At 46.0% G+C, this 23,192-nt stretch overlaps 1 protein-coding gene across 1 annotated transcript in view; it reads right to left on the bottom strand.

Annotated features, from left to right (window-relative positions):
* The window catches only part of CHPT1 (choline phosphotransferase 1), a 36,191-nt gene extending 13,972 nt beyond the window's left edge, over positions 1–22,219 (bottom strand). Inside the window, exons 1-2 of the mRNA XM_036758772.1 lie at positions 21,865–22,219; positions 1,592–1,739 (exon numbers count right to left, since the gene is read on the bottom strand). Coding sequence (XP_036614667.1) covers positions 1,592–1,739; positions 21,865–22,176 — 460 coding nt within the window. The 5' untranslated portion in view covers positions 22,177–22,219. The remainder of the gene's footprint in view (positions 1–1,591; positions 1,740–21,864) is intronic.
* Between the last annotated feature and the right edge of the window lie 973 nt (positions 22,220–23,192).

Raw genomic sequence — 23,192 nt, 5'->3', positions numbered from 1 at the left:
GTTCTTCTCTGAGCCTCTCTTGAGTCAAAGGAGTTCTTCACAGTATCTTGAATTTTTTCCTGTTTCCTAATGTCTTTAGTCTCAATTCCTGGATTGGGACTTTGGCACATGGATCAGGTTCTGTGCCCTTCTGTACTCTGAGGTGGCCAGGCCTTTGTCCTGTCCCCACATTAGTCTGGATGCTAACTCCCTGTCGTCTTCTGCAAGGGAGCTGCAATGCAGAGCTGGGCTCAGGGCCCACACTCTGCCCCAACCCCTTGCCTGTGCATCCATGCCATGGTGACCCAATGTTCACGATGGCCTTGGCTCCACCTCCTTGTGCAGTCACCTACTGGGCAGTTGGTTCCTCCCTTCTGTACCACCAACAAGCCTCCTCTGGAGGGCCCTTCCTCCGCATCTTTGGGCAGTCACAGAAAAGGAGTCAGTTTTATCCTCATTTCAGCTCTGATGGACCTCAAACAGATACTGAAATGGGGCTGGTGTCAAGCCTCTTGAGAGCACCAAGATATACAGGGTCCAGGTGCCTCTGCCTCATCTTGTTCTCCCTGACTTTCACTTCCTGGGAGTTTGTTTTGTCTGCTCCAGCAGCTCAAAAGCCAGGCCCTGAGATCTTGGCTGGTTTCAGGTCTCCTACCACTAGGCCTCCAGGCCTCCAGTTTTTTGGTGCTGCATGACAGAGATGGAAGTGTAGATGTGTTCTGGCTTCATCTGGGTGCTTACCTTTGTTGGGGCATTTCTCAGGGCAGCTGGGCATGGCTGGACTTTTCACTTTACCAGCTTTGCCAGAACTTCACTGGATTTTTTTGGAACAGATGATAGGCATGTCTTCTTCACTTTAGGAAAACCCAGTATTTTAAAAATCTTTCTGAATTTCCCAAACTGGTAGTTTAGCCAGTAATCACTGACATTACCAATAGAACTGTTTTACAAAAGGATTCACTACAAAGTTGATAACAATAAAAGCTCACTTGGCTTATGTGTAAGTGGTTTTCAAAAGAGACTATTTACTTAGGAGCCACCGCCAAGTGAAGCCTGGCCATTACATAACAAATCTGAAATTATGACAAGTATGAGAGAATGAGAAAATGAATTTCTAGAAATATGATGGAATTATGTAAACTCTGTATTTTTCTTACTTCTTAACTACTCTGTGTGTGGTAGATGCTTAATATTAACTGAATTTGGAAATACATCCATGGCATACATGCAGGTAAGTTGTGGCATAGGGCAGGCCTTGGAGTCAGTCAGGAGGACCAAGGTCCAAAAAGGATCTCCCATATCTCTAGAACCTCGGATAAGAAGCTCCCAAATCTCTCGGTGTCCACAGGCAAACTCCATGAGACTGTCATTTGAACATCAGCATCTGTAGAGGAGTTTCCTTACCCAGAGCCCCTAATAGGTCCAGATCAAAACAAAACACCCCAACCCCAAACATGCAGCACAGTCCACCAACATTTCTTATGTCTACTCAAAGAACTTAGAGCTCTTTCCAAAAAAATAGAAAACAGCAAGATTTAAGGCACTTAAGATCTGTAGCAGTCTTTAAGCTCTTAATGCTATAAAAATGGAACTGAAAATTCTCTTGATTTACCTGTGGAAATAGAATCACAACCATGGTCAAAAAGTTCTCCTAAAGGAGAACAGCTATTTGTTCTTCTGGCTTGTTTCCCATCAATAGCATCCAGTGATTGGTAGATAAAGAGGCCCAGGCCACACATTAGGAATATCCACAATGGTGCCTAAATACAAACATATCATAAAGACCATTAATTTCAACTAATTAGTTTCTGACTGAAAGCAAATCAAGGTCTACCTAGCCAATCTACACCTTTTCCTTCACGTTGTGTTGTGTTGTGTTTTCTTATTACAGTTCCATATGACAATTAATTTGAAATCATTCAATACATTTTTAGGCAGGTCAAGTGATCCTATTCTTTCCTAGGGGACTCCTCTGATGGATGCTGCTCGCCATTCTTATCTGTGTTGAGGTTGGCTAGTTGACTGCGTGCTCACTGAGGGTCAATCTTCAATTCAGAAGTGGCCCTAGAGATGATCTAGCCCAGGGCTGGGGAACCTTCCACCTTGAGGCCACATGTGGCCTTTGAGGTCCTTGGGTGCGGCCCTTTGACTGAGCCCAAATTGTACAGACTAAATCCTTTTATGAAGAGGATTTGTTCTGTGAAGTTTGGATTCAGTCACAGGGCCGCACTTGAGGACCTCCAGGGCCTTGAGGCAGCAGGTCCCCCCCAACCCCCGCCACCCCGGACTTTTCTAACTGATTGTAATGGCTAGCTTGTGATCATACAGCACCTTGATTCCCGAATTGTTCCTCCTCCTTTCCCTCCCAGACGGCCATCATCCTGCCTAGAAGATGATTTCCCACTTGTCTTTTTCAGATAGATCTCATGTCTCCCTCACCCTACACTTGTGCAGCTGATAATGGAGGACTTTTGTCCATCTCTGTTAAATTTGAGCTTTATTAGTGCAGTGCCAGCAAAAGGCAGTGTCTGCTTCCCAAGGCCTGGCCTGGATCCAGGCAGAAAAAGCGTCTCACCAGGAGACTGAGCACCTGATAAATTCAATGGTCACAGCCACTCCATTACCAGGAAAAAAAAAAAAAGATGGGTTGGTCCCAAAAAACAATGTGGGAGAACTGACAATCAGCCCATGTACGGCATTGGTATCCAGGAAGCTTCCCCTTGCGGCAGTGGAGTTCCTCTGGAGGCAGATCTCCTAGAGGACACCTGGACGAGAGGGAGACAAGATGAGCGGCCCATAACCCTGCTGGTGGTACCATGCCTACCTCAATGAGATCAAAGCCCATCAGAGAAGTGCAGGCCAAGAGATTCTTACATTTACCCATGATTTTAGTCTGCTGAGATACTTCTAGATCCCTAGTTTATCATGAAATATCTTAGTTATCTTACATGAATGGAAGCACATCTACCCTAGGGGTATTCACAGAGCTGGGTGACTTTTATGATTCAATCACAGTGTCACATCTGTGGTTTCTATCACCCTTCCTAACATGTCTATAAGGATATGTTTGCTTCTTAGAACTTGGTAATGGTGAAGTATACTTCACAATTATGTCCATGCAGGCACACAAAGCTATATTAACAAATCAGGCCTTTCTCCCCTTCCTGGGATCTCTGTATACTGGAATTTATTTCTTCTTCTTTCTTGATTCTTCATTAGCATTCCAACATTGTGTCCTGAGGGAGAAAGCCATACTTTTGATTCCCACTAGAAGAAATGATCTAAGGCCATTCCCAGAACTCAAGGGGGAAGATTCATGACTAGCTAGTATCCTTTAAGTATTAACTGTATTAGTCTTTCTTTGCTTAAAAACAACCTAAAATTAAATTAAAACAACTTAAAATTTCCTCTTTTCCCAATAATCTTTTCTGTCCATCTGGGTCCAAAAAGCCCCAAAGCACATGGAAACATGAAGAAGATCCTCCATCACCCCTTGTTATTAGCTTATCTTAAATGAATGAGGAAATTCCGACATCTCATGCTCTCATTGCCCTCAGCCAACTTCTGAGTAGAAGGTTCCCAAAGTCAAAATCTGGAAGAGCAGGTACCAGGGCACCCTCCCTGCCCCTATGGAACATCATCTGCAACATGGAGATGGGGCTCTTCTTAGAAGCAAGGGTCACTGGGAAGCCATCTGGAGGGAGTTGTCTGGGTATAGACTGGGAGGACATCAGCACCCCCCTCTCATCTGTAGCCAGCTCTAAATAGCCATCCAGGCCACAGCACTTCTTAAATTGTGGGTCGTGATCCCATGTGGGTCTGAAGGGGTCTCAAGTAGAAAAAGTTTAAGAAGATCTTCTCTAGGGAACCCTTTTAGGCATGTGAGCCTGTGCATGGTCTTTCTTTTCTTCACCCTCTGCTGTGGACTCTGGTTTACTACACAAACACTCACTTGGAGAGGCATGTGCTCTCAAATGTAGGGACTGAAATGGGCAGGAGAAACTAATCAAGTTTCTTCATTTAAAACTCATATAGGGTTTTATATAACTTATGTAAGTGACTCAAACTCATATAAAGCCTCCATTGCTCATACAGAACATGTACGCACACGATTACTTTGCAAAGAATTAAAATGCGATTTAACACAAAACCATGCTGAACAAAATCACCCACATCCATGGTTTCTGACACAGGCGTTCCCTAGAGAACATGGAAAATTCAGGCAAACTGATACATAAACACGTCCACTACAGTGATAAGATGTGGCTAGTGGTGGCATGATTAAAGGTGAGCTTCTAAGAGCTATTACGGGGTCTTTCTGGAAGTGCTTTGGGCCATTTCATGAACTAGTCCATCTGAAGTCAGATGAATCAAAACTATCAGAAATTTCCAACAATGAGATATCAAAAAATAATACAACAAAATCAAAGGAATGAAAAAAATAGAAGAAAATGTAAAGTATCTCACTGGAAAAACAACTGACCTGGAAAACAGATTGAAAAGAGACAATTTAAGAATTACTGGATGACCCGAAAGTTACGATTCAAAAAAAAAAAGCCTCAATGTCATCTTTCAAGGAATTATCAGGGAAAACTGCCCTAATATATCCTAGAGTCAGAGGGCAAAATACAAATGGAAATAATCCACCCATCTCCTGAAAGAGATCCCCAAATGAAAACTTCCAAGAATATTATAGCCAAATTCCAGAGCTCCCAGGTCAAGGAGAAAACACTGCTGGAAGCCAGAAAGAAGCAATTCCAATATCATTTTAGCAGCTTCTTTGTTAAAGAACCAGAGAGCTTGGAATATGATATTCCAGAGAGCAAAGGAGCAAGAATTACAACCAAGAATCACCTGCCCTGAGGATAATCCTTAAGGGGAAAAAATTGGACATTCAACGAAATAGAGCACTTTCAAGCATTCCTGATGAATACAAAATTTGACTGTCAAATACAAGATTCAAGAGAAGCATAAAAAGGAAAACAGGAAAAAATAAATCACAAGAGAGTCAATAAGGTTAAACGATTTACATTCCTACATGGGAAAATGATACTTGTAACTCCTAAGAACTTTCTCATTATTAGGGCAGTTAGAAGGAATATACATAGACAGAAGGCATGGGTGAGGCGTGAGAAAGAGGAATGGACTGGGAGAAAGCAAAAAGGGGAGGCAGAATGGGGAAAGTTATCTCATATAAAAGGGACAAGATCTTTTACAGTAGGGGGGAAGCAGGTGGCGGTGGGGGAGCACTTGAACCTTACTCTCATTAGAACTGGCTCAAAGAGCGAATAACACACACTTAGTTGCGTATAAAAATCTATTGCACCTTGCAGGAAAGTAACAGGAAAAGAGGATAAGAGATGGAATGGGGCTGACAGAAGGGAGGGCAGATTGGAGGAGGCAATAGTCAGAAGCAAAACACTTTGGAAGATGGACAAGGTGAAAGAAAGAGAGAAAGATAACTTGGGGGGAGGGGATGGATAGAGGGAAATACCCAGTAATCTTAACTGTGGGGAAAAAAAAAAACACTTTACAGCAAGTTTCTCTGATGAAACTCTCCTCAAATATATAGAGAATGGAGTCAGATTAATAAAAATGAGAGCCATTCCCCAACTGACAAATGGCCAAAGGATACAACAGACAGTTTTTACATGTAATTGGGAAAAATAAAGTATTAAATATTTTTTAAAATTCCAACCAGAATTCTCATAGTACTACTATAAAAATAACATTTAAAATGATTAACCTGTGCTATTTATAAGATCCTGAAATAACTTCCAAATTTTCAAAATTATGTTAAGTGCATACACAATTTTCATTTTAACTCTTCTAAAAATAATAAGGTAGATACAGTATATATGATCATTGTCAAAAACTAGATCAAAAAACAAATCTTCTGGTTGGATCTTCTAGTTAATTGGGAGTTTACTAAGAGAAACTATGATCTAACTTTCATATGGAAAACAAGAATTTCATTAATACTTTTAAAATTATAGGATAACAAATTAATGAATTCATAACTTCTTCTGGGTTTACAAAATATTATTGATACACAATAAAGAATAATTTTCTTTGATGGTTTTGTTTTTAGTAGGCAACATAAAAACAAACCTCTTGAGAGTAGAAGAAATCTGAAAATACAAAACCATTTTGGGATGCTTCCTAAATATCAATATTCAACTTAGATCGATGCATTTTACAAGCCTGGCTGACAACGATTAAAAAGATCAAATTTAGAGAAGTTTTGAAAACTGAGCAAGATTAACACAGGATGTGGAGATAGACTGAGAAATGCCCACAACTGTACAAACGAGAAGAAAGACTTGAGAATTTGGTGTTTTAAAGCAATGTCTTAACCACAATGTGTGATGACTAACTTTGGTAGACTTATCTCTTCTTAGCAATTCAAGGATCCAAGACAACTCCAAAGGACTCATGATGGAAAATGCTGCCCACATCCAGGAAAAGAACTATGGAGTTGGGATGCATATTGAAGCACATTATTTGCTCTCTTTTTGCGTTTTTTGTTTGTTCCTTCTTTCTCCCACTGGTTCTAATTTTTCTTTACAACATGACTAATGTGAAAATAGGTTCAATATGAATGTATATGTTGAGCCTATAACATGCCTTCTTGGGGTGGAGAGAGGAGAGAGATGGGGAGAAAATCTGAAACTCAAAATCTTATGGAAGTGAATGTTGAAAACTAAAAATAAATAATTTTTTTTAAAAAAGCAATGTCTTTTGCAGTAAGTATAAAATAGTCCTGTTAACAATTGTAGTAGCAATTAGATTTGAAGATCTTTCCCACCCATTAATAGGCCATGTGACCTGCAGGAAGCCTAACTCACATGTGGTGGGAGGCGCTTCCTGATAGGAAAAGGATGTTATGTCACAGAAAATGCTTAGACAGCGAGAGCGAGCAGTTATGGCTGCTAATGGTTGCCCTTGTGATAGTTGGAACTGAACAGGCTGACTTAGCTGTACTGTGAGTTTGTTTTGGGGAAGACCCCAGCAGGGTGTGTGAGAGGTTTTGGGATGGTGAGCTCCAGGCTGTGATACATGTTTTAAGTTCCTTTCTTGTTTTTTTTTTTTTTTTAATATTTTTTAGTTTTCAGCATTGATTTCCACAAGATTTTGAGTTACAAATTTTCTCCCCATTTCTACCCTCCCCCCCACTCCAAGGTGGCATATATTCTGATTGCCCCATTCCCCAATCAGCCCTCCCTTCTGTCACCCCACTCCCTTTCCCCCTCCCCCGCCACATCCCTTTTCCCCTTACTTTCTTGTAGGGCAAGATAGATTTCTATGCCCCATTGCCTGTATATCTTATTTCCCAGTTGCATGCAAAAACAACTTTTTTTTTTTGAGCATCTGCTTTTAAAACTTTGAGTTCCAAATTCTCTCCCCTCTTCTCTCCCCACCCACTCTCCCTAAGAAGGCAAGCAGTTCAACATAGGCCACATATGTATCATTATGCAAAACACTCCTATAAATAGTCATGTTGTAAAAGACTAACTATATTTCCCTCCCTCCTATCCCATCCCCCTTTATTCAGTTTTCTCCCATGACCCTGTCCCTTTTCAAAAGAGTTTGCTTTTGATTACTTCTTTCCCCTATCTGCCCACCCTCCCTCCCACTCCAAGATGGCATATATTCTGATATCCCCATTCCCCAGTCAGCCCTCCCTTCTGTCACTCCACTCCCCAACTTCCCCCATCCCTTTCCATCTTACTTTCTTGTAGGGCAAGATAGATTTCTATGCCCCAGTGCCTGTATATCTTCCCCCTTTTTTAATCCCCTTCCCCCTACTTTCATGTGGGGTAAGATACCCAATTGAGTGTGTATGTTATTCCCTCCTCAAGTCAAATCTGATGAGAGCAAGATTCCCTCATTCCCCCTCACCTGCCCCCTCTTCCCTTCTAATGAACTGCTTTTTCTTGGCACTTTTATGTGAGATAATTTATTGTGTTTCCACAATACTCAAATTGTTTCTTTCTGACTGCTTGCAGTATTTTCTCCTTGACCTGGGAATTCTGGAATTTGGTGACAATATTCCTAGGAGTTTTCTTCTTGGGATCTTTTTCAAGAGGCGATTGGTGGATTCTTTCAATTTCTATTTCACCCTCTGGCTCTAGAATATCGGGGCAATTTTCCTTGATAATTTCTTGAAAGATGATATCTAGGCTCTTTTTTTGATCATGGCTTTCAGGTAGTCCAATGATTTTTAAATTATCTCTCCTGGATCTATTTTCCAGGTCAGTGGTTTTTCCAAGGAGATATTTCACATTGTCTTCCATTTTTTCATTCCTTTGGTTCTGTTTAAAATATCTTGATTTCTTATAAAGTCACTGGCTTCCACTTGCTCCAATCTAATTTTTAAGGTCGAATTTTCTTCAGTGGTCTTTTGGACCTCCTTTTCCATTTGGCTAATTCTGCCTTTCAAGGCATTCTCTCCTCATTGGCTTTTGGGAGCTCTTTTGCCATTTGAGTTAGTCTATTTTTTTAAGGTGTTATTTTCTTCAGTATTTTTTTTTTGGGTCTTCTTTAGCAAGTCATTGACTTGTTTTTCATGGTTTTCTCACATCACCCTCATTTCTCTTCCCAATTTTTCTTCTACTTCTGTTACTTGCTTTTCCAAATCCTTTTTGAGGTCTTCCATGGCCTGAGACCAATTCATATTTTTCTTGGAGGCTTTTGATGTAGGCTCTGACTTTTTTGACTTCTCCTGGCTGTATGTTTTGATCTTCTTTGTCACCAAAAAAAGATTTTCGAGTCTGAATCTGAGTGCGTTTTCGATGCCTGTTCATGTTCCCAGCCAACTACTTGACCCTTGAGCTTTTTTGTCAGGGTATGACCGCTTGCAGAGAGTACTTTGTCCCAAGCTTGAGGGGCCTTGCACTGCTGTTTTCAGAGCTACTTCTACACAGCAAGCTCTGGCACAGCAGTGCTCTTCTTCCCCCAAGAACCGCCAACCCGGACTTCAACCCAGATCCAAGCAGGCTCTGCACTCCCTCTCTGATCCTCTGCTTAATTCCTCCCATCAGGTGGGCCTGGGGCCGGAAGCAACTGCAGCTGGAGCTCTGGAAGCAGCCCCAGAGCTGCACCACTTCCACACCCCCAGGGGCTGGGGCTGACCTCGAACTCTTTTCACTCGGGTTTCCAGCAGTTTTTCCCACTAACCTGCTCTGTTGTCTTTGGCGTTTGTGGGTTGAGGAGTCTACTAACTGCCACAGCTCAATGATTCAGGGCCCTACCGCCTGTTCTGCTCGGCTCCTGGTCTGGTTGGTCCTGGCGTGGCCCACGCTGGGCTGTGCTCTGCTCCGCTCCCAGCTCCATGTGATAGACCCTTCCCAGTGACCATCCAGGCTTTCCTGGGCTGAAGCCCTGCTTCTCTCTGCTATTTCATGGGTTTTGCAGCTCTAGAATTTGTTCAGAGCTATTTTTTACAGGTGTTTGGAGGGACCTGGGGGAGAGCTTAAGCAAGTCCCTGCTTTCCAGCTGCCATTTTGGCTCCACCCCTCGTAAGCTCCTTTGTGTTATGATAAAGTGGGCTGATTGACTGTGGGAGCTGAACATTTGGTTATGGGACACGGTTTTCTGGGGTCTGAATAACTGTTATACTTTATGGAGAGTCTCTCATACTTTGCTATACTGAACTACACAGGCATATTCACGAGTATTGTTGATGTTGAGTTTATTGCCTTATTGATACAACAATTAATAACACTGTTGCAAAATCTGTGTAAGAACTGTTAAGACTGAAAATATACTCCTTTGTTCTATTTCAGACAACAAACAGAACAAAATCGTACTTGTGTAAAATGCATGGTCTTAAAAGCACTGGATCATCTGAGACAGGCCTGTGATCACATTTCACCCTCATGTCCCACTGTTCCTGCAGAAGGGTAGGATTTTAAAAAATGGATGACCTACATGCAATGCCCTGCATGTCTCTCCTTCTTGGGGCTCAATTCAGTCCACAGCCTTCACAGCAGCTGTCTGCACAGCCCAACTACTGCTGGAAACACAAAGCAGGTCAGTGAAAAGCAGCTAACACCAGGTGCCTGCCCGTCCACCTAGCAAGGGCCCACAGCACATCCCACCAGTTGGTAAGGCCACCCACTCAGGAATGGCTCAAAAAGTAGTCGGTGATGGTCTTCATAACTAGTTTAAGGCTGCTTGCCAAGGACTGGAGGGTGGTTATTCTAATTCCTAGTAGTCAAGTGTCTAAATCGCACCCAAACAACACACAAAAACCCCAACACAAAAAACCAACAAACCATAATTACTACTAGTTGACAGAAAGATCAAAGAGTTAGTGATCACTGGTACCAAAATAAATCCTTCTTATTCCTTGATTCCATTTGATGATACCAGTGAAATGACACCATTTGGAGGGGTCTGAGAGGGCTATATTGACACCCCCCTTACCTAATTACCCCGGCCTTCTTGCAGGCCCCTGCATGGGTGTCCCCAGGCCTGGAAGGTGTTCCCTTCTCACCTCCACCTTCTTGAATCCTTCAAGACTCAACTCACATTCTCTCAGAAGCCATCGCTGGTGCATCACCTCAGCACTCTCCCCTCCCCCGCTGCTCCCCTGGGCTTTTCCCCCATTTACACTGTACATATCTTTTAGATGCAACTTTTTGGTGTTGTCTATCCCAATAGAATGTGAGCTCCTTGAGGGCAGAGCCTTTTTTGTGGTCTTTCCTTGTACACCCATCGATCAGCACAGTGCCTGACACTGCGGATTGACTGACCCTCTACCTGAAACCACTTCCTCTCAATCACGTCTAAGAAGTAAATGAGTACAGCTGCCTCCTCAAGGCACCACAGAAACCTTGCCTGGAGTCGGTGAGTGGAGAAGGGAAGGGAAAGGCTTAGGGTCAGAATTGTGGTTCTGGCCATCTGACACACAAATTGTGAAAAGAACATCTGCCTTTAGGGGTTTGGGAATGATGTGAGGGCCCACAAATTAATGCGCTGAATATAGTCATCACTCAAAACACCAGGGGGCTTCTTTATGGAATCAGGAAAAAATCGTCCTGAAATTTCTATGGAAAAACAAGAGGCCATGAATATCCAAATCCCTTGGAAATGAAAAGCTGAGGGAGGAGGTTTTGTACTCCTAGACTTTAAACATTTCATAAAGGGTTCATCATCAAAACAGATAAATAAACCAGTGGGACTGATTAGATATACCTGCTACCTGGCCAAATATATAAACATGACGACTGCCTGATAAAACCCTTAAAAACAAAAACTGGGGAAAGAATCCTTATTTAGCAAATACGCTTGAGAAAAACTGCCAGTTTGGTAGGAAAGGGATTTGAATCCACATCTTACATCCCATATTTCAGTAAATTCCAGCTGAATAAGAGAGAATTTTTTTTTAAAGAACTTTAGAAAATATAAAGGAAATGGAATCAAGTATTTATCTCAACTGAGGAATAAGGAAGGGGATTTTTTAATTCAATTCAACAAACAGAAGGGCTTACTGGACTCTGGTTAAATATGCCTGATCATGTTAAAATAAAACCAAGTCCCAGTGATAGCCTTCACATGATGAGGTGACACTGATGGTGGACAAGGCAGTTCCTGGAGGCCGTTTTTTATTCTGAAACTGGTAGCATATGGGATGGAACTCTGGGCCTGGAGTCTGAAGAACTGAGTTCAAATACAGCCTCAGACACTTATGCAGCTGTGTGATGCTGGCCAAGTCATGTCGCCTCTTTGCTAACCACCTTCTGTCCGCACAAGTGATCCCCTGCTACAGTCCTCTCCAGCACTTTGCCCCTTCAATCATCCCCCTAACCTCTCACTAAGCTACAATCTCTCCCTTCCCCACTATAACCATTGATCTCCCCCATCTTCCAAGAACCTTGCCTTGATCTGTCCAGCTCACAAGGTCTCTTCCCTTTTGTAGCTAAACCTGAGAAGGGCCATCTACGACTGTTTTCTTTCTCCCCACCCTCTTCTTAACTCTGCCGTCTGACTTCCAACCTCATCATTCAATCAAAACCGCCCTCTCCAAAGCTTCCAGGATCTCTTAATAGCCAAACCAAATAGTCTTTTCTCCTCATCAGCCTTGGACAATGTTGTTCACCCTCTTCTTCTTGATATTCACTCCTCTCTAGATATTAAGGATTAATTAATTAATCAATACAAATTTATTAATTAATTTTAATATAAAAAATGAGTAATTCCTCCTGGTTCTCCTTCTCCTCCTCAGACTCCTTTGCCAGGTCTCCTCATCTAGGTCATGCCCACCCGGTGTAGGTATCCCTGAGGCTCTGTCTTGGTCCTGCTCCTCTTTTCCCTCTTCTGCCTGGTGATGTCATCAGCTTCTATGGATTTAAATGCAAAATAATTCCCAGGTCTCCTAGTCCACTCCTGATTGATAGTATCACATCTCAAACTGGACGTCCTGTAGCTATCATCAACTCCACATGTCCAAAACTAAACACATAATCTTTTCCCATGTGCCCTCTCTCTCTTCCTCCTACCTTTTCTACTTCTGTGGGAGGCACTACTCTGCTCCAAGTCCCCCAGGCCCACAACCTCACTCTCTCAGCCCCTCTATCCAATCTGTCTCCAGGTCCTATCAATTCTATCTTCATAACATCTTTTGCCTATGCCCCCTTCTCTCCTCTGGCACAGGCCCTCAGCACTTCATGCCATGGAACTGGATAAAGGCCTGGCTTCAGACATAGGTGGTGGAAGAACTTTTGGAAATCCTGAAGAACAATGAACAATTTCCCATGGCCACAGTCTTCAGCCTCACCCTGAAAGAAGAAATGGATGATGCTGGTGCACTGAGAACAAAACGAACAAAGCCTCTACCTCATAAGATCTCCCGATGTGCCATCCAAGTATCGAGAGGGACACGGGCTTAGGTGTCATAGAGCCAGACAAACTCTAGGAGGTGGACTTCCAAGATAGTGTGTGTGAGTGAGGGCTGGAGGCTTAGGACCTGAAGGCACCTGAGGCTCCCTTTGGTATCACAAGAGAAGGACCTCCCTCTGCCTCCTCTGAGAAAGCCAAAGATTAATTTCTTTTTCCTCCCCAGGTCCTATACAGTTCAGGAACCAGAAGGCAATGATAGAAAGTACAAGGTTCCAAGCAGGAGGATAATGCCAGGAAAATGATAGTCACAAACCTGATCGTGAAGGGAGGATGCAAGTAAAGAGCTGGAATCTAAGGGAGGTGCCTTAGATCACCCCTAGATAGCCAGGAAATGGCTGAATACACTGTGATATGGGAATGAAATGGAATAGGACTGGTCTGGAGAAATGATGAAAAATGATTTCCGAAAATTCTGGGTCAGAGTGAAGTCGGCATAACCCAGAGAACATCACTGTAGAGAAAAAGAAGTCAAAGACTTGAGAGGTCTGACCGAGGCAAGGACCAGTCACATCTACAGAAGACAAGCATGCTACCAGATGCATGGGACCCTCCTCCTGACAGAGGGCACGGACCCAGGGGGTGAAACAGGCAAACAGGTCTGGACATGGCCAACGGGTGGGTTTGCTTGGCTTAACTCTGCTTATTTCCCCCTTGCTTTCTCTTGGCTAATTGGGTAGGGGCAACTGGGAAGAAAAAGGGGTTAGAAAGAATGATGCACAAAAAAAAAGAAGTCCATTTTAACTTTTTTTTTTAAATGCACAGAAGTTGGGAAGGAAGCAGAGACAAGCTGGAAAAAGTGGAGATTCACAGTTTCGTACAGAACCCTCTTTCTGTGTTCTGCTGTAGGTACAGAATTGCTTTTTTTGGTGTTTAAATTCAGAATTAATTTTTTTAAAACTCTACTGGATGGGCTGTGACTCGTGGGGATAACACTAGGGTTGGGGAAGCTTGGTTTTGGATTGTAAGCTGCTATTACGACTTCAACCACAGTTGTGCTCCTGGCGGAGATGTTAACTTGACTACTGGGTTCTGCTGTGAATAAGCAGGAGTTGTGGGTGCTGGGATATCATTGAGACCATCATGGAAGGCTGATGGGGGAGAAAACAGCAGCTGAGATCTGGGGAGGAGACAAGGGAAATATTTAAAGACATTAAGAGAAGACGATTGGAGGCAGGGAAGGTGTTAGGTCAGCACAAGGAGGTCTTAGACACATAAGGAATAACAGAAATACAATTTGGTCACTTCATGGCCACATGGGGGTTTGCAAAGGGAGCCTCCTCTGTATGTTGTGACGGAATACAAAGCAGCATCTCTGCGAAGAAAGGTGGCCTTTGGCCTCCATGGCAATTGTCTATTCTTGAGCACAGACGTAAAAGGGGTCAAGAGGAGGGCGGGAGGAAGGGCTCCTGAAGGTGCTGGGGGCCCAAGGCAAAGAGGGGACATGGACACCATGGTGTGTCCATGTGTCACAAGCGAACATTTCCCAGGGTATGTCCTGAACTGTGAGGCCCCCTCCCCCAAGTCTGCTCCCAAGGCCACAGTTCCCTCTTCCGGGCCCCTCCAACTCTGGACGGAGGAGCCCATAACCACATCAGTCCTACACCGAGCATTTCCATCTGCCCAGGTTTGTTTGTCTGCCCTGATGACGGCCATCCCATGCAAACAAGACTCCCAGGCCCCTTACTTGCTCTTTTTCGTCTCCACCAAAGGCCTTTGGGGTTTGCCTTTGGTTTTCTGCTTTCAGAATTTTTTCCCAAAGCCTTGGCTTATACCAGATATCATAGGGAATGCTCCTTCCATTCCCTTGAGGGGATCTCCGTCTTTTGGTGTCAAACATGGACTGTTCCTTGACAATGTCTGCACAAGTCTATGGACCCCTTCTCAGTCATGTTTTTAAATGCATAAAATATATAGTATTTCAAAGGAAGCCAATTGTAACGAAACACAAAATGTTTTTTAATAAACAAGTTCATACACCATCCTGCACCATGCCATTCCTCTGCTCAATAAACTCCCAGGGCTCCCTAGTGCCTTGAGGCACTAGCTTTCCAGCCTCATCCTACCTTGTTATGGCACTACCTTCTGCTTCCCTCCCTGTTTTAGGAAAATCAGCTTGGCAGCTTGGTGGAGGACAGATGGGAGAGGGAAGAGACAAGGAGGGGAGCCCAGTTACAGTCACCAGGCTGAGAGGTGATCAAAGCCTGAACCAGGGGGTGGCTGCATAAACAGGGTCAGCCACTAAGAGACACTGCGGTAGAAATGACAGGCTCTGGCCCCCAAAGGGCCACCTGACATCAAGGACAGCACGGAGGATGCAAAGGTAGGCAACTGGCAGAGGAAGGGCCTTCAGAAGTGGCTGGCTTGGGGCTGGTGGGGGAAACACTGGCTTATGGTTCAGATATGCTGAGTCTGAGATATCTACAGGACACCCAAGGGGACATGTCCCAAAGTCTGCTACTGACGCAGGCCCAAAGGTGAAGGCGGAGACCCGAGTGGAACAATCCCAGATGAAGGAATCACTGCATTCTGCTCCTGGGGCCCCAGAACCAGAAATAAGATGGCCTGGCCTCAAGAATAGCAAGCTGGGGTACAGAATGACTGGAAGACTGTTCTAAGTCCCAAGAAGAGAAATGCAAATCAAAACAAGTTGGACATTTCGCTTTACTGTCAGCAAACTGGCAATATCAGAGAAGAGCTGCCGCTGGCAGGGGCTCTGTCACAGACCACCGCATGTTTACCATTTCACAACTCAACAAAGATGTGGCATACGTACAAGGTCGCAATGCACTCATCATGTGTTAATTGTGAAAGCAAAGCAGGTTTGTCAAAGCCTCCCCCAGGCCCTTTTATAAACTGTCACAGAGCCTTACAGGAAGACAAGCAGTTCAGGAATCTCTGGACGATATCCAGGGACAGGTTTGCAGGGAAATATTTAACAACTGGCTCTCCAAAAAAAGGTACCCAAGAGACTTTTAAGTTTAATCTGAATGATCGACATTTTCTCCATCATTTTCCTAAATCTAGACAATCAACCAAAGAACAAATCCATCCTGATTTGCAGCCTTTGTTGATATCTGAGGTGTAAATACCTACACTGAAAATTTAACAATCAGCTCTTCAGCTGTTCGAGCACACCTTCTAGCTATAACTACAGAAATAGCCCTGTTCAAAGACCTGATAAAAAACACCACCAATCCTGGCACAAAGCAGGGACGTGAGTGCTCCTCCAGGATGGAGAAGAGACACAGTCCAAGATGAAAGATCCCCGGGGGATGGTGAGTTACTCGATTTGCTCTACATTTAAATATAGAAGCAACTTCCTCAACAGATTTAACTAGAAAACTCACCCTGTTGCTACTACCTGGATGAGAGGGTGAGGAAGGTATCTGGGAAGGAGAAGTCATCCCGGCGGCATGAGGCCTCCCATGGCCTCTCCTAAGAGCTGACAGTCAGTAGAAGACCCAATGTGGGGGCTATGGTCTCAGATTCTCACAGCAGCCCTATGAGCTTTCAAAATCCTCATTTTGCAGATGAGGCTTCCAGAAATGAATAAGCCCATGGTCACACAGCTCATAAGTATCTGAGTTGGATTGGAACCTAAGTCTTCCTGATTCCAATTCCAAGGAAAACAAATATCAAATTATTAACATTTAAAGAGGACATTATCAGTTATTAACTGTAATGATGATGGAACTTTATTATATTTTTCAGCTGGCCCCCTTCAAAAGAAGCCAGCTGTTGTTTTTCAGGCAGGGCCAAGACAGGACTTAGCCCAGACCTGCTATGTGAGATTTATACACCTTATTGTTGCCCACAAAACATGAAGCTTCTCCCAACTCCCGAGAGAGAGAAACCCTAAAGTTAATTCACACCATTTGTAGAGTGTGGAAAGGCATGAAAAGACTTCAGAAACATTAGCCAACAGATTCTGAACATGAGAGGGATTCTCCTTATCCTTCCATTCTAAACCAGACGACGGGAAGGAAAAGGGAAGGAAGGACAGATAGGGTGGCACAAGAACAGCTCTCAGGTGGTGCTAAGCAAAACTGTTCTATCCCTTTCATATGTTTGCTTTCTTTCTCCTTTTCACGTGATCTCCTCAAAGAATACTTACATTGAAAAAACTAGCCACGTACATGCACACACGCACATCTCTCTCCTGGTATCTGCCTGTCTGGCTGTCCTTTACATTAGGAAGCAATGAATGGAGAGAGGGCTGATGTTGGGGAGAGGATGGGCTGGAATCCCTTACCTGTCCCACACTGGCCATGAGCCTCAGGCGACTAGTTCTATCATACTGATCACTATACAAGAGCTGATTGTCTGCATCAGCGGACAGAGTTTCCTCTCCCATGAGTTCTCTAACATGAGGGAAATTTAAAGGTCTACCAACCCTCCCTCCTCTCCTGAAAAAAATCTCCCCTACAAGTTATGGAGACTCAATAAATGTTTTTAAATAACTAAATTCCACTTCAACTCACTAAGCTAACCCTGTAAGAAGCAGGATTACACTAGAATCCTTAAGACTATATTTATTTTTGTACTTTTAAAGTAATTCTTTGCTCTTAGAGGTCTACAGAAATGAATCAACCACAATAACCTGATTAAATAATTTATATGCAAAAAGATTTACAGCAGGTGGCAATTACCAGACCAGGTGATAATAATGATGAACTTGAACATCCAAACAGACCAGGTGTTCCATTAATATAGGGTGCATAGAAAACATACTAACAGGCAAATAGTGGAGAAGCAGCTCGGTTTATGGACACCCAATCCATTGATTGGTTCATTCAAAGAACAGTTATTCAGTGCCCACTAAGTATCAGGCACTCTGCTACACTTTGGAGAAAAGACAAAAATGAAATCAGCCTTGCCCTCGAGAAGCTTAAACTCTATTGCATGGGATACTACATGGTGGAAAAGGCAAACCCCACTGGAAGTGATTTGCTATTATTCCCCCAAATAAGAGACAAAACTCACCAAGTCTGTGCAGAAAGGCCTGCCAAGCTGACTCCAGAAAACAAAACCATTCATAACGGATAAACTGCTAGAATGAGGCAGCTATGTCTCATCAAAGCAAAGCTTGCAAAATCACTGGACCCCCATGTTTGTCTCTGCTTCTCTAAAATAAAGATTGAATACAACTACATTTCAGAGTAAAAAGTTTCCAAAAAAAAAAAAAGATCTAATCAGCCCCAAACCTTTGCTCTCCCAATCTGAGATTCAGGTAACTGAGCAGAGGGTTTGCCAATCATGCTCTCTTCACTCCACAGTATAGAAGAAGCCACAATCTGCCACTTCCCCAAAGACTGCAAACCTCTTTGCTTAATCGAGGCTCTTAACTTCCTCTTTTCCCATCCACAAAGGGAGCTGAGCAGCTCCTACCTCTAGACAAAATCCGGGACACCTCATAAAGCTCAGGCACTTGCTGGCTTTTCTGTAAATGCAGGCTCAAAGACAGCTTCGCAGCACTGGGTACATGCCTGAGATGTTCGAGGCTGAGTAGGAGACCAAGAACTGTTATTCTGATCTCAGATAAGACAAGTTCAAGACAGCCTTGCTGGGGCAGAGACAGGCAATGGACCTCGAGGGAGTCTAAGCTCTACCCACTTTGCTCTGAATTGGAAAGAGTACAATTTGGCCTCAGTGGTTCTGGGGGGTTCGAATCCCAGCCCTAGTGCCCCTCCCTGGTGACCTCAGACAAGCTGCCTCACCCCTGGGCAGCAGAGGCTTCGTCCATAAAACCATACAGTAGGATGAGATGGCCTGCGAGGCCCCTTCCTCTTCTCCATCCCAGGATCCCACGCAAGAAGCATCGGCTCTGAGAAAAGTCTGAGTCTTTGAGTTGGTCCTTCCCAAGATCCCTCCCAACCCTAAGGTTCCGTGAGGGCCTGGGATGAGGAGACAAGCTGGGGGGAGATAGGGTTCCACTTTTGTGCTCCCCCTCTCTTCATCTATCCCCTTCTCCCAGAGCTACTCAGACAGCTGCCAAATCAAGAATGAAGACGCTAGAACCGTTCTAGGCCTGCACTGGCAGCTGAACCAGGCTACCAATGGATGCCAGTCACAATGGCACTCCCTTGGAGGTGCAGCTCTCCTGAGGCTGGCTTTCCTGGGCCCCTTCCAGGACTCCCAGGACTGTGCCTTCTCCTCGGTCTCAAGGGCATCGGTTGCAATGGCGCAATACAAATGTTTTTATTGTGAATAGGATCACCATCTCTGAGGTCTACATGACCTGTGAGTCAGTTCATTTCTGAAAGTTACCACCCCAACTGGTCACTGGCCAACTCTGTAAGTTACAGGGTCAAGGATGGATCAATAGCTGGGCCAGAAACAACAGCCCCTGTCCGGCCTTGCCTACGACCATCCCCTCCACTCTATGTTTCATCTGAGATGTAACTGGGTGTTCGCACAGTTATATGAGAAGCAGGGCTGAGGGTTTGGGGGCTGGCTTCTCTGACCTTCCTTGCGCCCTAGGCCTTGACACATAATGAATGCTTGCTGACCAACACATCGGGTAAATCCTAGATTCAGTCACCTGGTCTCAATGAACCCCTTCGATGAATCAATTCATTCTACAATTGGGAGCCTACTATGTGTCAGATACTCTGCCGGGCCCTAGGGATAGAGACAAAAATGAAACTGTCCCTGTCCTCAGGAAGCTTCAGCTGGTGAGAGGCCAATCCTCCAAGAAGCATGTGCTAAATGTGGGGGTTACAAAGAAAACACATAAACCCTTCCTGATCTGGGGGAGCTTCCATTCGACCAGGGGAAATGGCAAGTTCTGGGGGCAGGAGAAAACCACTTTGCAGCAGTGCCCACATGGCAGTAGAGCAGGTTCAGCGGAGCAGTGGACCTCAGAGTAAGTTGACAACAACCAGCTTTTATTAAGCCCCTATTGTGTACCAGGCAAAGGCACCAGGATGAGGCTGGGGCCAGAATAGGCAAGGTTTTAAAGGGCCCCTGGAGCTTCTGGGCTTTCCCTTCTGTGAACCAGGGAAAGGAGAAACCTTCATTGGTATCAGGGGTGATGAGGTGTAGCCCTCACGGCTCTGGGGTGAGGGAAGGGAGCTTCTGTCCTTGATCTGTGGATTTAAATGTCAGAGTCTACATCGATTCTCCGAGCTGAGTGTCATGGCAAAGTTTGCTTGGAACTTTGTACCTCAATTTTTCCTTATCACAGATTTTTATCATGACACATCTTTTAATTTTCAATATATCCAAAGACTCAAAGCACCCTCTGCCAACCAGGTGAGTTCAGTAGATTTTGCATCTTTTTGAGAAATGGCTTCTCTCCTCCCCTCCTCTCCCATCACAACACACTCTGAAAAGCTAATTTTACTCATTTCATTTACAAAGACTCTCCAAAAGACAAGCAGCCAAAGTAAATTCCACTAATTGGGCCCAGCAGAAACACCCAAATTCTGGGCACTATGAGATTCCCCACTCACACTGTACCGTAACAGGATATTCTGAAAAGTCTTTTCACATAATAAATAAATGCTATTTTTACTTTCTAAGCAGCAAAACTAATGACCGTCAATGGAGCTTTAAAAAGACAAGGGGTTGACATTCTCTGCAGCTGAGTTCACTGTCTCAGACTGCAGAAAGGGGATGCCCAAAGTATAGTCCAATGGCCATTTCCAATACATAATAATGGGACATCATGTAAGTGGGGTCAGAGCAACCAGTCCCCTGTCATCCCCCCACCTTTTTAAGCACTAAGGTAGGGGTGTGTGTGTGTGTTTTTCAGGGAAGCTATATTTAAAAAGAAATCTTGATAAGAGGTACCAGGAAATGCAAGACTTTCCATAACTACGAGCAACAAACAGGGTTCTGAAAGTGGTCAAAGGGCATCGCTCGGGTCTGGGCCAACACAATCGGACACAGAGTCAATATCCAAAGGTGGCGCTGGCAGAGGAGAGACAATGGCCCTGCCCCTCCCCAGGCCGGGGAGACCTTGGTCCGGGTGTGACTCCCGTGTGACTCAGTTTCCCCCTCTATAAAATGAGCATTCAGGGCCCTCCTAGCTTTCCAGTCTACACCAAAAGTGGCCAGGCACCACCAGATGCTTTAAGGAGGGAGGATGGGGACCTTCTCAGATCCCTTGGGAGCTGAGTGACCGAGGTCCTTCTCTGGGCCTCTTAACAGGGTTGGACTGGACCATCTCAGCTGCTCTCTTAATAGAGACCCTAAGCTTGGCGCCATGGGAAGCGTGCTGGGCTTAAAGCCGAGCTCGGCCCCTCACTACCTGTCCTCACTTTCCCCATTTGTAAATCGAGAGGATGAACCTTAAGCTCTCCTCCAGTTCCGACTCTGGGTCACAGATCACCTCATCTCCTGGCCTCGGTTTCCTCATCTGTAAAAAGGGGGTGGGGGTGGGCTAGAGGGTCTTTTTGGTCCCAAGAAAGCCAACGGGAAGCTTCTTCCTTAGGTCTACACTGTGGTGCTCAGTGGCCTGGGGAGAGAAAGGGGCGGGGGGTGTCACTAAAGGTGATGGAGGCCCCTCCCAGGTGAAGTAATTACGAGTAATTACAACGTTAGGAGCAGGTCCAGGTCACAGCTTGGGGTGGGGCTGGGCAGAGCTCCCGGGGAAGGGCAGGTGCCGGGGGTTCGGGAAAGGAGGGTCCCTTAGGTGGGGTCTCGGGGTCTGGGAGCGTGTCTACGGAGTGGGGAGCAGGAGGCGCCCCTGGAGAGAGAGAGAAGGCGGAGAGGGAAAGAGTGGGTGTGCCTGCGTGCGGGGGGCTCCTCACCTCCTCCGAGAACCAGAGGATGGGGGGTGTCGGTACTGGGTGTCCCCACGCAGGGCGCTCCCCGGGGGGTGGGCAGGAGTGTCGCCTCGGGAGGGTCCCCTAGAACGCTCGGCGGGGGGTCCCCTCTGGTCGGGGAGCTCGGCAGGGGGTGCCCTCGGGTCGGGGCGCTCGGCGGGGGGGTGGGAGGGTCCCCTAGGACGCTCGGCTGGGGGCCCGGGCTCACCTCCTCCGTGACGGTGGGGCAGCAGAAGATGAGCAGCAGCATGGGCAGCAGGTTGATGAGCAGCCCACCCAGGGTGATGGCGTTGGGCGCCAGCCAGAGCGGGACGCGCGCCACGAGCCAGCGCCAGAAGGGCTGCAGCAGCGGCTCGAGCAGCGACGTGCCGGCTGCCGAGTAGCGGTGCTCCTCCAGCCGCTGCAGCTGGGCCGGGCTCAGCGGGGCCGACACCGCCCACAGCAGCCAAGAGGCCGGGGCCGCCGCCGAGCCGCCCGGGCCGGGGCCGCCTTGCCCGCCGTGCCCGCCGCCCGCCACCATGGCCGCCGCAGCCCCCGCCGCCTCCGAGCGAGCTCCGGGCGGACGGAGGAAGGGACGGCCGGAGGCGGGCGCCGGCGGAGGGGCGGGGGCCCGGGGGCGGGGCCAGGGGCGGGGCCGTTAGTTCTCTCACGGGCGGGGGCGGAGGGAGGGGGCTCCGCGCGCACATGCGCACATGCGCACACGCGCCTGGCACGCAGCCGCGAGGACGGGCACCCGCGCGCCTGCGCCCTCGCCTGGAGGAGGGGGAAAGCCCTAGGCTTGGGTGCGCGAGCGGAGGCCCCGCCCCCAGGAGGGCTGCGGAAAGAATGGGCGCAGAGGGGAAGCTAAGGCCCAGGGAGGTCACTTACCATGTGAAATGACTTAATTTGTCCCACATTACAATAGCCCTAAAGCAGAAAGGGACCCCCCAGAAATCATCTGGTCCAATCCCCCCATTTTACAGCTGGGGAAACTGAGGCCCAGGGTGGTTACTTATCATAATGGGTCATGGTTTAATCTGTCTCACATTACACAGAAGCATAGCCATAAAGCAGGGAGGGACCTCAGAGGCCAGCTGGTCCAATCCCCTCATTTTACAGCTAGGGAAACTGAGGCCCATGGAAGTCATGTGCTGTGATGGGTCATGGTTTAGTTGGTCTCCCATTACACATAAGCATAGCCCTAGAGCAGGAAGGGGCCCCAGAGGCTACCCAGTCCAGGCTCTTCATTTTACAGATGAGGAAAGGGGGGCCCAGAGAAGTCCCATGATGGGGAGCCAGGTCTGCCAGGGTTGGCCTCTGCAATCCTAGCTCTGCCCTTGTGACCTTTAGCCAGTCACTTCTCTGGGCCTCGGTTTTCCCATCTGTAAAATGAGAGGGCTGGACTATCAATGACCTTTAAGATTCCTTCCAGGTCAAGGTCAATGATCCTTCAAAAAGCGGTTATTTGGTCTCTAGTAAAGATGCCCTTTCCTTGTCTGAACCACAGACCTGCTTCCACCTCAGGACTTCTCTGACTGTTAGGAAGTTTTTCCTTAC

Source organism: Trichosurus vulpecula, chromosome 5 (assembly GCF_011100635.1).
Source record: "Trichosurus vulpecula isolate mTriVul1 chromosome 5, mTriVul1.pri, whole genome shotgun sequence".
In the NCBI taxonomy this organism is placed as follows: domain Eukaryota; kingdom Metazoa; phylum Chordata; class Mammalia; order Diprotodontia; family Phalangeridae; genus Trichosurus; species Trichosurus vulpecula.
Note: the sequence above shows the minus strand (reverse complement) of the source record. Positions and strands in the feature narration are given on the sequence as shown.